The sequence below is a fragment of the Neltuma alba genome, unplaced genomic scaffold, assembly GCF_004799145.2.
Source record: "Neltuma alba isolate B1F8T4 unplaced genomic scaffold, ASM479914v2 tig00001909_pilon, whole genome shotgun sequence".
NCBI lineage: Eukaryota > Viridiplantae > Streptophyta > Magnoliopsida > Fabales > Fabaceae > Neltuma > Neltuma alba.
The window spans coordinates 1-15,095 of record NW_021632664.1 but is presented as its reverse complement, the minus strand read 5'-3'; the positions used below and the strand labels follow the sequence as shown (position 1 = coordinate 15,095).

At 35.7% G+C, this 15,095-nt stretch overlaps 3 protein-coding genes across 3 annotated transcripts; 2 read left to right on the top strand and 1 right to left on the bottom strand.

Moving 5' to 3' along the window:
• Positions 1-332: 332 nt before the first annotated feature.
• LOC114713847 (pentatricopeptide repeat-containing protein At4g08210-like) lies at positions 333-3,801 on the top strand. The gene has a single exon (XM_028898527.1). It carries the CDS (start codon positions 375-377, stop codon positions 2,442-2,444), a length of 2,070 nt encoding a protein of 689 aa, XP_028754360.1. The 5' UTR covers positions 333-374; the 3' UTR covers positions 2,445-3,801.
• A 1,496-nt stretch (positions 3,802-5,297) lies between these two features.
• Positions 5,298-10,790, top strand: LOC114713868 (uncharacterized). The gene is made up of 7 exons (XM_028898546.1): positions 5,298-5,748; positions 6,119-6,325; positions 8,213-8,539; positions 9,531-9,632; positions 9,830-9,985; positions 10,091-10,305; positions 10,454-10,790. Exons 1-7 carry the CDS (start codon positions 5,298-5,300, stop codon positions 10,610-10,612), a joined length of 1,617 nt encoding a protein of 538 aa, XP_028754379.1. The 3' UTR covers positions 10,613-10,790.
• Positions 10,791-11,177: 387 nt separating this feature from the next.
• LOC114713857 (receptor-like serine/threonine-protein kinase At1g78530) lies at positions 11,178-13,330 on the bottom strand. The gene is made up of 5 exons (XM_028898536.1): positions 13,066-13,330; positions 12,516-12,848; positions 11,947-12,201; positions 11,732-11,865; positions 11,178-11,378 (listed from the first exon to the last, which is right to left on the bottom strand). The coding sequence occupies exons 1-5, from the start codon at positions 13,199-13,201 to the stop codon at positions 11,178-11,180; spliced, it is 1,059 nt and encodes a 352-aa protein (XP_028754369.1). The 5' UTR covers positions 13,202-13,330.
• Positions 13,331-15,095: the final 1,765 nt, after the last annotated feature.

Genomic DNA, 15,095 nt, shown 5'->3' with positions numbered 1-15,095 from the left:
TGTTTAGCGGCTTTGTGAGTGTCTGTATAGAGGTTTTTTATTTGGTTTGGCTGATAATATACTTCTTTTTCATGGCTCACTATTTCTTACTATTTGGAATTCCCCCCTTTTTCTGGCCATTATTATTTGGAAGGTTTTTGGAAGATCAGATGTTGTAGGGGAGTCAGGCTAACGCTGTTTGTTATCATAGGTTGCCTTGCTATAGCGGTCTTGGCGCCAATTTCATCTTGCGGGGTGGAGATACTTTTCATACTGGTTTTTGTCCATGGCCACTGTGATATGCATTAAAGATGTTGTTTTTAGGACAATTTCCAATTTCCAATTTTGCATGGTTCAGATCAACAAGGACAATTTACTGAAGATGATGGGTTTCAATGGATTTAAACAGAATCCAGATAGGTTTAAGCTGTTGTGGGCGCTTTCAAGCTTTAAAACATGGAAAATCATTTCATTCTTATTTAATCAGACTTGGACTGTTGAGTGAAGTATTTCTTGCAAACAATACGATATCCATGTATGTGAAATGCTCTCATTTAGATGACGCACAAAAGCTTTTCGATGAAATGCATGATCGAAATATCATTGCTTGGACAACAATGGTATCCGCTTATACCAACCGTGGGAGGCCTCGTGAGGGTCTTAAACTTTATAGTCAGATGCTGGAATCTAGAACACAGGAACCCAATGAATTTTTGTACTCTGCTGTTTTGAAGGCATGTAGTCTCGTGGGAGATGCTGAGTTGGGTAAGCTGATTCATCAAGATATATCTAGAGCTAAGTTGAAGTGTGACACTGCTTTGATGAATGCACTCCTGGACATGTATGCCAAATGTGGAAATTTGAGGGATGCTCAGCAAGTTTTCAACTCAATCCTGTGTAAAAATTCAACTACGTGGAACACCCTTATTTTGGGTTATACTAAAGAAGGATTAATGGACGAAGCCTTGGAATTGTTCAATCGAATGCCAGAACCCGATCTTGTAACTTGGAACAGTATCATTGCTGGCCTCGCATATAACGGTAGTCCACAAGCATTGCAATTTGTATCTATGATGCATAGGAGGGGCCTTAAACCAGATGCATACACATTCTCATGTGCGCTTAAAACCTGCAGTTATCTTGATGATTTAATCACAGGAGGACAGATTCATTGTCATATAATTAAGTCTGGCTTTGAGTCTAACATTTACAATATATCAGCATTGGTTGACATGTATTCAAATTGCAAGTTTTTAACTGAAGCAATCAAGGTATTTGATCAATACTCTACGAGCTGTCCTGTCACTCTAGGTTTGGCGCTCTGGAATTCTATGCTTTCTGGATATGTTGTCAATGAAGATTACACAAAGGCTCTTAATATGATTGCACATATTCATAATTCTGGTGCACAATTTGATTCCTATTCTTTTAGTATTGCTTTAAAGATCTGCATCTACTTTAAGAATTTGAGACTGACATCTCAGGTGCATGGTTTGGTAATAACTTGTGGCTATGAGTTATACTCTGTTGTTGGAAGCATTCTTATTGATCTATATGCAAAACAAGGCAGTATTGACAGTGCACTTAGATTGTTTGAAAGGATGTCAGATAAGGATACTGTGGCTTGGTCTAGTTTGATTGCTGGATGTGCTAGACTGGGTTTAGGTGCATTAGCTTTTTCTCTCTTTGCGGATATGGTCAAGTTAGATCTCGAAATTGACCAATTTGTCATATCCAGCCTTCTTAAAGTTTCTTCAAGTTTATCATCTCTGCGAAGTGGCAAGCAAATCCATGCTTATTGTGTCAAAAAGGGATATGAATCAGAAGGTGTTACCATGACATCACTTGTTGACATGTATGCAAAATGTGGTGACATCAATGATGGTTTAGCTTTGTTTAGTTGTCTTTCAGAAATAGATACTGTATGTTGGACAGGGATTATTGTGGGATGTGCACAAAATGGAAGAGCAGTCGAGGCAATTAGGCTTCTGCAAGAGATGATAAAATCAGGTTTCCAGCCTAATGAAATCACCTTTATTGGTGTTCTTACTGCCTGTAGACACGCTGGTCTAGTCAAGGAGGCATGGGCTATATTTGATTCTATTAAAACTGAACATGGACTAATACCATGCCCAGAGCACTACCATTGTATGGTTGATCTGCTTGGCCGATCAGGACACTTCAAAGAAGCAGCAAAATTGATTAATGACATGCCATTTGAACCTGACAAAACCATATGGCGCTCTTTGCTCAATTCATGTGTCATGCACAAGAATCGGGAGCTTGCAAAGATTGTTGCTGAGCATCTTCTAGCTACCACACCAGAAGATGCTTCTACATATGTAACGGTGTCAAATGTATACGGAGCTCTGGGAATGTGGGATAGTTTAAGCCAAGTTAGGGAAGCTGTCAAGACAGTAGGGACAAAGGAAGCTGGAAAAAGCTGGATTGAAATTGCGAGTTGAAAAGCTTGATTTGTTTATAGCATGGTTTGGCCAGATTAATCCTTAGTATTAAAAAACAAAATTTTTGGGATGATCAATTGAACTGTCTGACCTCTAACAACTGAGAACTATCTAAACTGAGAAAGAAGACCTTTATGTGTTCAATGGCTGCATTCATTCAAGAAAGAGCATCGAAACACCACATTCATATGAAATGTGGATGGGAGATGATTTAGCTCAAAAGCACCACATTTGGACGCAGCAAATTTCCTCTTCGGAGGGGAATTTTTGTGGCACAAGGAGAATTGGCCTCGGTGAATGGATTTTTGGCCACAGTGATCACATCAGATGGTGAACTTAAGAGAAGGCTGGCAACATTATGAAACAGAGAAAGGGAGGAGGAGAAAAATGGAGCTGTGCTCGGGTGTTATATTTTTGGTCTTGGGAACTTGTTCAACCACCTTGGGATGCTAAAATCTTGAGGACAAGACCTGCTACACATCTTTACTCTCTCATTCCATGAGATTTCTTGGTTAAGGTTGAAGGATTTTAGGGGTAGGTGATGCAATCTCACATGGGCTTGAGTTTTATTTCTTATATGGCATTAGATTCTTGTTTCTGCTTGGTGATTTTACATCTTCAGCGCTTGGGTTTTGAGTTTTACTGCTTGATGATATGATTTGGGGTTTAACTTAGGGTTAATCTCTGTGGGTATGAGATGCACGAATTCAGAAGGTGATTGATGACCAATCTAGGTGTTCTTTTCGGATTTTTGAACTGTGGGAAGAAGTTAAATCTGTTTAATTGCAAGGATATTTGGGTTGGTTGATGAACCTTAATTCTCTGCGGGACCTGAATGTCTGCTGCTAGAATTGGTGCTTGCTCTCTACATCTAGTATGCAATGCACTGATCTATTAATATCAAAATATCTGAACCTTTGAACAAAATCCTATAATCATAACCGTCCCCTTCAGCCCCCAAAGTTAGATTCCTTATCCTATCCTGGATGCATTGCTGACAACCCTTCAACTGAGGGCGAGAAGATGCGTCTGTGCATGCGAAGGTGCCATGGGTGAGACGGTGGTATGAATTTCAGAATCCTCGCCTCTTCATTTTTCAAGCTCGGAAATCCTTGTTTGTTGCAGAATGAGAAGCTTCTTCATCCAGGTCTTCAACTGCATGAAATTAGTGGGAACAAGAAGCTTTTTCGATCCAAACCTTCCATAGTGGCTTGTGAGTGGCTGTTTTGACTTGCTTCTTCAATCTCATTAATCTAGTTGCTTCTTCGATCCGAATCTGCGCATGATCAAATGCTGACTTGCTTCTTCCATCTCTCCTTCGAAATTGAAATTTGAACTAATCTGTTTGGTCCGATATTATCTAATTTCTTCTTCAATTTCCCACATGTATTTGATGCATTTTTATATAATCTAATTGCTTCATGAATAATCTAAAATTACACCTTCAAATGATGCTATACTTACTGAATTGGGACTATAATGACTGATTGAAGTAGAGTGAAGTGCTGCACAATCAAGCTTAAAATAACGTACTGTTTCACCAAATGAAGCCTTTCACTGAGGGGCTTTCCTTTGCCCTTTTCTTGTTCCTTTTTTTTTTTTTTGGGGAAAAAAAATACCCTTTTGAGGTATCATGCCTTACGAAATATATCCTTCAAGGATTTTCATACTTGAATAAGATAAACTTAAATTTGACCAAGTAATGCTAAAATAGCGGATGGATTTATTAAACGGCTAAACAAACATGCCCTGATGCTCTAAGCCTCCCTGTGGCTCGAGCGTGGTGCAATCCATTGGCTTAAAGTTGACAATATTGTTTTGAAGGTCAAAGCCAACCTTTAAGTTCATCTGAACTAAGTTGCCTATGAGTCCTAAATCCTCCAAAACTTGAAAAGTAAAGCATGCTAAATTTGGACAAACTACAACGAAGGTATTAATCGGATTTAACCTCACATCAGCACCTTTGAAATGAGCAGTTTTTTTTTTTTTTGGGTGACAAGTGAGCAGTTATAATTGGAGCTTTAACACCTTCAATACCTTCTGATTCATAGCAAAGGTTGAAAACTTTGCGTGGGTCATTACTGCGATTTCATATAATCTTTTTTGCGACTTCTGATTCCACTTTGAAGTACAAATCTTGCGGCGAAAATGACATTATTGATCCTGAGTCAATCGCTGTATTGCTCTCCACTAGTGATCTTGCAATGATCAACTCCAGTCTCTTAATTATCTTAATACAATTATAACATGTAAGAGCTGCTTTTAATTCTAACAAATATGACATGATGTTCCTCAAATACTCATGTATGATATTAAATTATATATTAGTTTATAAGATAGATGAATTAGTTTGGGAAAAAAAATTATGAATACAAGAAACAATGAATTAAGGTTTTACATTTAGGTTTAAAACCAACTCTCTAATTAGTTCTTACATTTACAACGAGAGGAGTAATTTTTTTAATTGCAGGGATCAATACACTGTTGATTTGAGGTTTAAAGTGAGATTGAACTCACAATTAGAAGAAAATCAACAGAATTAGAAATTATTTTGTCAATTAAAAAATAATTGAATGAATTGTGAGGTTATGTAATGAAAGTGGCCGGGATTGTCGAGTGGCTAATTACCTGCTGGAAAATCTATGCTTTTGTCTTCCACACTGATTCCTTCCAAGGTAACATAATAGTAGTTGTTTGAGTCTCCTGGCACAAGTGGAGGAGAGACAGCCCCAGGTCCAGAAACGACAGCGTTTTAGCCAAAATGCAACTTGCTATTTGCAGGATTGCCCAAATTTGTTCCATTAAAGTCATCCACTTACGTAAGCCCTAATTTCAACACCCCACGATGCCACTATGCAAGATCTTCTATGGCTCAGATCTCTTGTAGTGATTCTTCATTATGCAAATGATCTGGTTACAAAGGGACTTGTAAGCTATGACACACTCACACTTGCCCTAACAAATGGTACCAAAGCTGCATTTCCTGGGACTGTGTTTGGCTGTGGATATGATAATGGTGGCGTTGAGGTTTCTTCGCAGACATCTGATGTTGTTGGCCTTGTGAAAGGTCAATTCTCGTTGATCTCTCAAATGGGTCCTTCTTTTAAATGCAAATTTCCGTATTGTTTGATTGATCCATTCTTTAGTAGTGACTTGTCTGGTAAATTGAGTTTTGGTCAAAGTGCCAAGGTTTCTGGACCTAGGACTGTGTCCACCCCCATTGTACCAACGGTTCGAAGCAATTTATATTACCTCAGTATGGAAGGAATCAGTGTGGAAGGCACCAGGCTAAACTTTATTGCAGGTGACATGATTCAATCTTGGTGACTTTAACACAAAACACACATATCAAAGCTAAATATGCAATTTAACTCCTAATATTATTTCCGAAGTGCAATTTTACCCCATCTTTCTATGATTTTTTTTTCAATTTTGCCTTTAATTTATGGGAGGGGTAAAATTATACCAAAAAATATTTTTAACAATAAGGAGCTATATTACTATAATTTTAAATTTTTAGGATAAATTTTCACTTAAAAATAACTTCTTGATGCTCAAAACTCCTGAGTGAATACTTCAGACGCAAATTTGTATATTAACACTAACAACTCTGTATGTTTATCATTTGTGACACACATCTTCATTTTCATAATCGACTAGAGTGTTTCTTGCAGTTGATAATGTTTCAAGCTCAAACATGAAAGCAATGAGGGAGGGCAGTACGATCATAGATTCAGGGACAACAACACTAACTGCGTTGCCACAAGAGTTTTCCTGCAAATTTGAAGAAGTTGCAAAAGTGGTTGACACTAAATCAAAACGTGTTAACAGCCCAGTAAAACGTTTGAGCCTTGCTCTTCGGCCTTTTGCTTCAACTTCAGGTTTGGGCACCTATGGGGTCCTGGCTCAGATTAACTACTTGATTGGTTATGATCTGCCCAATAATCTTCTTTTATTTAAGCCAGAAGATTGCTCTGTGTACTGATCCGTTTATTGCGTAGAGTCTGAAGTGATATTTTTTGGAAATTATCTGAATGTTTTCACCAAAAAACAAATTATCTGAAGGTAATATAAGATGGGATTCATACACTGATGAAAACATGTCTTGTTTTGTATGTAAAACGTAGTCTCATCATTAGTAGTCTTTCTTGCCGTTAATTAAAATTAGTTAAAAATAATAAGGTAATGGTACATTAAACAACCTGATTTTATTTTCCAGGTGTATCCAGCATCTTAATCTTATTTTTAGTGTATCTAGCAGCATAAAAAAATTAAGGTGCCAAATGTAATTAAAGAAATAACATTAAGGTACTGGATGTTTCAAGAAAATAAGATTAGAACGCTGAATGTATTTTATAAAATATCAAGTTATTGAATGTAGTTAGAAAATAAGATCATGATGTTAAATGCATCTTTATTCAAAGCAATAAATATGTATAGAAAAATGTAAATCATTTTTCAAAAGCAGCTTTTTGAAAGAGAGCTCTCTCACTTTTTTTCGTTTTTATTTTTTTATTTTTTTACCATACAATGAGGTATCAAGTTTAAAGTGCTATTTGTTATGAAATTAATCAACAAAGAAAGTATATCCAAAAAAGATGTAGACAAAAAAATGAGAGAATGATATTATATTCCTTCACTTGCTTCATAATATAATGGTATGCCATATTTATAGGTATAATCTTACACATAGGTTACATTTATACTTAAATGATAAATAAACCACATGAGTATGAGTGGAGGGTGAGTTATAAGATTAAAGACATAGTGAAGGAGTAATGGAAGATTAATTCCTAGTAGAAGTAGTGAGAGTTGATGAAGTTGAACGAGAAGAGGATATGAACATCTATATGTAATATTCATAGCACTCTTTTCAATTTTTATATTCCTCTTAAATTTTGATACACATGCGCACGCACTTCTCTATAATTTTTTTTTTTTACCGTTTTAGAGTTTTTTTTTTCAGTTGCCCAGAGTATCCTCCCATCCGAGCGGTAAGAAACTAATCCATTGGAGTATTATCAGGCATCGTAGCGGAGACTCCTCCTAATAATATTTTTGTTCATATAGACCATCCAAATCCCTTCTACTTGAACCAACACTTGTTAGTATTTTGAAGTTATTGGGCATAGTGAAAAGAGATTCTCAGTTGGGCTAAGCAGTGTTTGGTTTTGATCCAGGGCCCCAGCTACACTTGGGCCGGCCTAGTATTGGGTTAAAATTCTGTAATATATAATAAGTTGCCCTAATTAATATTGTTACATTAACCAGGTCCAGCGAAAGCGACTATTCTTTCACAATATGACGGATCAAGATTCGAATTTTGACTTAGAGAGATATTCATAATAGGAGTATTTTGAAAAATTGACAATTAACCGCCTTAATTGACCATTATTTCATAAATATCTTCACAATCATATTCTAATACTAATATAATATTACATCTGGTTCTCAATATAAGAGTTTGTTTGATTTTTATTTTGATCTTAAATATAAAATTCTAATCTATTTTAGCTCTCATATTTATATATATTTTTTCTAAAGTGGTTCTTGTAAAATATATTAAGAAAGACAATACTCATTTATTACAAATAACTAATTTATCTAATTTTTAACTAAATTTTATATTTAAAACTGAAGATAGTATAAAAATATTTAAAAATAATGTTTGTTATGAGTAAAAATAGAAAGAAAAATGTAATTTAAGATAATTTTACGCATATTCGTTTTCGCTTTGCTGAGTTAGTTATTGCTTGTTGGGGGAATAGTTGTTGATGTTGAAATACTCCAACAACTTCCAGTTCCCGGCGGCGAACAAACCAAAGCAAGGCAAGAAGCTCGGAGGAGTGCTATAAGTTTGGACCCAACGATTGTTTCTTCAGCTTCCAAAATGCTCGGAGCTACTGCAACTTCCACTGCATTGCGGCTTCAACCACCATTCAACTTCACCAACGGCAATTCTGTTCCCAGAATTGGCTTTCTCACAACAAGTTCAAAATCAAGACTTCAATTGAATCATCTGCATTTCTCTTTCTACAGAAGTAGCAGACAACAAACCCATTTCCATAAAGTAGCTGCGTCATCTTCATCTTCGGGTATTTGCATTTGGGCACTCAGCGTCTTTTGTATTCGCGTTTTTGTTTCTTTTTTTCTTCCAATTTTGTGAATTATTGGTTCGGTTCTTGTTCAATTGATTCTTTATATGCGCTATAAAGGGAGAAGCTGCTATTTTCTTATGAAATCCCCTTTGTACATTGAAATCGACGACAATGCCGAACTGGAAAGTCATCCTTTATAAAGAAAAATATTTTTTCCCTTGTTAAATGTAGGTATCATGGGTTATCTGACCCGAACCTTTTTTTTTTCCTTTTTCCTTAACAGAATAATATCTAACTTTATCATTATTTTTATTGGCGATGTTTGAGTGGAAAAGCTCGGAAGATCTTTTAATGGTATTGCTACAGTTCAGATTTTATACACTATTATATTGGCGATATATCTTGCTTTATCATTGTTTTCCTTGGTAACGTAAAAATGAACTTTTTACTTTGTTAAATTAGCTTCCATGGGTTATCTCGCTCAAGTTTTTTCTCCCTAAATTTAGCACCCCCTTGGTGTCTTTGAGACCAAGTGCCATTGGCAAGTATCATGTTGATTGTAAAATGTTATGATTTCTGTTGGAAATCCTTCCGCTTGCAACTTTTCAGGTGAAGTTATTCAAGGTCAATTCATACTACCAAGTACTGCCCTGTTATTTCAGTTTTTCTTTTTACCCTGGCCAGACTATTGGCAGAAATCTACGCAAGATTAGAATGACTGTTAATCATTTGTTCCTTGCATATTCATTGAATCACTAAAATTTCCAATGCTTCCATTTTTAACTTCTCCAATTTTCTTGTTGGAAGAATAGTATGCAGTGCAAAGTAATTCAAAGCTTAATTCACTGGTTCTGGATTACTATATTCTAGTTTTGATAGGGGTGGAGGTAGGAGTAGAGTTAAACTGCTATAGATTTTTCTTCTTTCTCTCTGTCTCACTAACTTATTAAAAATTGACATCTTCTGTGCTTGTAATTCATTACTGCAGCCATAAATGCAGAATATGTACAGGAACCAGCAACAAAAGTGAAATTTGAGACATCTTTGAGTTTGCCGGGTTGCTCAAATTCATTAACGCTCTTTGGAACTGGTTAGTTACTCAAACTCATTAAAGGCACGTTTGGACAGGGCAATTGAACTTTGGGGCGTTGTGACCTAGAAGTTCTTGAATTGCAGTTATACTTTATCTGCATTTTATTATCACCTAGAATTCTTGTCTTTATATGGTTAGCTCCACTGAAATGGTAAGCATTCTTGCCTTACTATTATAAGTTATGATGATTTCAGGATACAGAGAGAAGGTTTTTGCAATCGTCGGCGTCAAGGTGTATGCTGCTGGATTGTATCTAAATCAATCTATCACAAGTCAGCTGAATGCTTGGCAAGGGCAACCAGTAGATGCGATTCAAGGGAATTCTTCCTTGTTCAAAACCATTTTTCAATGTAGTGACTTCATTAATTATCAAAGTGTAATTTCCCACAATGCCCTTAATTAATTAAAGCTAGAGAAAGATTAAAGCTTACAAGGATCCCTTTGTTTGATTGCAGCTCCCTTTGAGAAATCATTACAAATTATTCTTGTCAGAGATGTTGATGGCAAAACTTTTTGGGATGCCTTAGATGATGCCATCTCTCCAAGAATTAAAGCACCAACACCAGAAGATGCTGCTGCTTTGTCCACATTCCGTAGTGTCTTTCAAAATCGTCCTCTCAAGAAAGGAACTTTCATATTTTTGACTTGGTTGGACACCTCTAAATTGCTTGTATGTGTAGCTTCAGTTTATTTCTTTTTATTTTATGTTTTGAATTTGTTGCAGAATGTCACTGAGACTTCAAATCAACTTTGAAGTCTTCTCAGTCATCACTCTTGCATTTGTGATGATACTTTAACTAGATTTCATGTGGTTTCAGGTTTTTGTCTCATTTCAAGGGCTTCCATCTGCAGCGGATGCTACAATTGAATCTGCAAATGTTGCTTCTGCACTTTTTGATGTATTTTTTGGAGATAGTCCTGTTTCTTCCACCTTGAAAGCTTCAGTGGCTGATGGCTTATCAAAAGTACTCAAGTAGAAGAAAGTATATTACATCATCAGGCATTATCATATATCCGTTGTTTGTTGAGATGATGGCTCTGTTGTTTAATGTATCCAGGTCATTTTCTATGAACAGTTTGAAACTATCAAACAAACCTTGCTAGAGATGAGTGATTGTATTGCTCATTACGCGATAATATATTGATATAATTACCAAAAAAAAAAGAACAAAACGCATTCACCTCCTGTTTCAAAACCTCCTCTGGTTACATTTTATAGGAGAACATACAAAGTTTCCAGAACGTACACTCACCCCCTCTAATTGTGAAAATAATAGGCATGGCCCATCGCTTTTATTTATCTTAAGCATAAGTTGGCCTTCTGATGATTTGTGCTGCAATAAATTAGGCTTCTTTGAGCTTCCCAGGAGGAAAAATGCAGAGTATAAGCTCCGTTAACAATTATGTCAATAGAGGGTGTTCCTGTATAAATTAAATTTTGGAGGGCGTGTCAGTTTATGTTTTATGAACAACATTCCAGGTGAACATAGTTATCTTGAGATTATGTTAGGCTGGTATGCTGATTTAGTCTTCAAGTGAACATCAGTAAGCTGTAGCAAGTTTGTCCGCCTTCGTTTGCTCAAGCAAGCTGACAACTTCTTCCATTGTTGGCCTCTTCAAGGGATCGGATTCAAGACACATCATGGCAATATTGAACAAATTGTTAACTTCTTGGATTGGACACGTCCCTAGCCTATCATCGAGAACTAGTTCCTCCTTCTTTTCTTGAACAACAGCCTTCACCTGCTCCAAAAATGACAGTAATTTATTTTACAGAAGTTATGTTGCATATGTTATGCCCTTCACAGTAGAATATATTTTCTGTTTTTTTTTCTCTTTAAAATGTCAATGTTGCATTTCTGATCAATTTGATGATTATTAAAAGCCCCTTCTAATAATTTCATGGAAAATTCAAATAGAATGGTAAACTTTCTTGTGGTGTTCAATTTACATTTATATGTAGGCATTCTCACAGTGCTAGACTTCATAGTCTGTTTGATCATTAGAATGGCCTAAATCGTTAATGAGGTTGTAAGATGTAAACTTTTCTATTAATTATAAATTACATTGAGGATATTCTAAGAGTTTTGTCTTACCCATGTGACGAGCTTCGTTCCTTCTTCCATAAATGTTTCATCACTGGGTTTTCTCCCTGTTAAAAGCTCCAGTAGTACAACTCCATAGCTGTAGACATCCCCCTTGAACGTTGCTCTTCCTGTATCGAAGTATTCTGCAGGAAAAAAGATCTTGTAAATTTTACTTTGACATGGAGGGTTGAAGCTAAGACTGATTAACTGTGTTGTATCTATACCAGGAGCCAAGTATCCAAAAGTTCCGGCCACAATTGTGGAAACGTGGGTTTTGTCAGGTTCCATCAACGTGGCTAATCCAAAATCAGAAACTCGAGCCTCCATGTTTTCGTCCAACAATATATTGCTTGACTTGATATCTCTGTGGATTATGTGAGGGATGCAATCATGGTGAAGATAAGATATTCCTCTAGCAGCTCCTATAGCTATTCTGTATCTTGATGACCAGTCTAAAGTTTTCCTCTTCTCTGGTGCTCCTGCGTCACATTCCACTTGAGATCAGAACATATCAAAGTTAATAAATTTCACTATTCATTCTTTAAGGAACCTTGGGAGGGGAAGTCTCATGAATCTTAGGCAAACTAATGACTAAGAAGTAAGAAATACTGGTCTGAATTTTCTTTATTCACAAAAATTAGTATAGATGGTGCATTCAAAGAGAGATAAAAAGAAAAAAGTGAATTAATGTAATTATAAGATGAGTCCCATGCATAGTCACATTCTCTTCTGTCATTATCTTTCTGAATGCATGAATGGAGAGGATCTAAAGGGAAGGAACACAAATAGATACCGTAGAGGAAATTATCCAAACTTCCGTTTGGCATCAACTCGTATATGAGGAGGTTGTAATATGGAGCAGTATAATATCCATGAAGAGTTACAATATTGCGGTGTTTTATGTCTGCCATTGCTTCCAGCTCTCTCTCAAATCCTTTATCTGCAGTTCCTCTGTTCAGTCTTTTCACTGCAAAAGATTTTGAGTCATCTATTTTCAGTTTATAAACCGTCCCATAACCACCACATCCAATGACCTCCATATTATTTAGGTTCATCATCTTCTTCAAGATCGTATCAGATTCAAGAGACTGCAGAACTGAAGACCTAAAGATTACTATCTTCCCACCTGTGTCATTTCATTACTGGATGTCAGCCAAAAAACATAGACATCGACATAGATACAAGACATCACACTCTAGATCTCTCACAAGAAATGGACAGTACAGTTCATTCTTTAGATTCCATGCAAATCATGGGAATACATGTCTAGTTATGTATTTGCGTCTGTTTCTGTTATGGCTTAATCTTATATATGCGTGTCTTTTTCATAGTTCATGATTTACCTGCATAGCCTTCTTCATGAATCATGTGCTTTCTTTTCCATCTTTTGTAGAGGAGGACTGAGATAATGATCTTGGATATGACAAAAGCGAGGCAGGATACCGTGATGTAAATGCCTAAAAGCAAAGACTTGCTCATTTGGTTCTACTAACTGGCTCTGAATTTTGAAGAACCTGAAGGTGTACTCTGAAATTATCGCGGTATAAGATGTTCAGTTGAGGAAGACCTCAAGGACAACATAAAAATTCAAGATACCTAAGACAAACTCTCAAATGAGGATTCGGTTTTTGTTAAAAGATCAAGGGCATTTGATGGTTCTAAGAACTTGTCTCAGAGATTTCTGGAATGGTAGAAGAAGCAAAAAGGAGAGGTAGTATCGCGTAGTTCACATTGAGCTCTGCTGAAGTGAACTGAAATTTTCAATATATAAGTCGCAGGATTTAATTTATGAAGCATGGGCGTTAATTGAGGCGTTGAAAAGCGTGGGAAAGTTCATCATTTTGTTGCATGAAAAACCTGCAGGCCCATCCCTGAACGTGTGAAAACGAAGTTTATGACCAAAAAGAATAAAGCGCACCACATGCTGCTAGGTGGACAAAATCAAGATGTATAGGTAACTTCTGCGCTTTATACACAGGATCAGATTTTTATATCCACATAAAAATGGATAATTTACATTAATCATAACTATATATTTATATAATTTTAATTTTACTTATGTACTTGTACATCCAATATATATTTGTTATAGTTATAATTAGTGAAATTGATTTTTGCTTAAATTAGTTGGTAGATGAAGTCATGTCCATGTATATAGTCTAGTGACATGAAAATCCTTCTTAAAACAGAGAAGGTTATCGATTTTATTTTGTTGGATAATCAAACTCGTGCATCACAATGGGCATAGTGTCATTGAGCCAGAAAACTTTGACTAATCGAATCTATATTTCACATATGAATTAGATGTGGTAATTTCATGACTTCTTTTATATTTGTGATGATTTGACCTATCATGCCATCTTGCATGGAAGACAAGTCCATGTTTGCATTTGTGTTTGCCCACGATACGACGTCAATACAAACATACCCTTATTGTCCCCTCTCTGTATATACTCAAGTTGTTTGAAACCTAAGTTGTGCAATAATGGAATTTAGGGGGTATTTGGATAAAAACTAAATCATGGTTTTAAAAGTATTTTATAATATAAGAAGTAAATATGTAAGAAAAGTTTATCTCAACTTACATAAAAATACTTTTGAGGCAACCAAGCATCCCAGAGTGTTTAAAAAACCATGATTACATGCATGTAGAGAAGTTAAGACTAAACAAGAAAATATATAATTTTAGCCAAAATTTGTTTTTTAAAAAACCCCAAATACTACCTCCGATCCTAATTATAAGAGCTAGTTGACTAATTTGAGGAAATTAAGAAAAAAGTTAAATTAGTTATTTGTAATAAATACGTATTGTTTTTCCTAAAATATCTTTGCTAATTAAGTATATTGGTTAGTTAGAACTATCATTATTAGAAGGATTACCTTAAGAAAAAAATATAAATGTAAGAAACAAAGTGGATTGAGATCTTATATTTAGAATCAAAATAAAATTCAAACTAAAGTCTTATATTAAAGACCGGAGGGTAGTATAAGTTTCCTCAATAAATACAATTCTTCTTCAATTACGTGTAATATATATTTAACTATATGTAAAACGGAAAGCACATAGATGAAAAAAATTACACCCATCAACGACTTGGCTCACTGGTTGCCAGGCAATAAATTTTACAATGGAAAACTTTTCAGCAATTTTCCACTTTTAATATTAAGAAAAGTAATTATTTATGTTTTATGTTTGAAAAGTGTCAGTTTTTTATGGATGGGTGAGTGATGAAGTGGACAAAAGCTGTCAAATATCGCGTGGGCCACATATGGAGAAACTTCGACCTTTTGTTTTTGGGGTGGTGTCGTCAGACACATGAGATAACCTTCTTTATGGAGGGAGTTGCATAATGTGAATGGGTTTTATCAAATC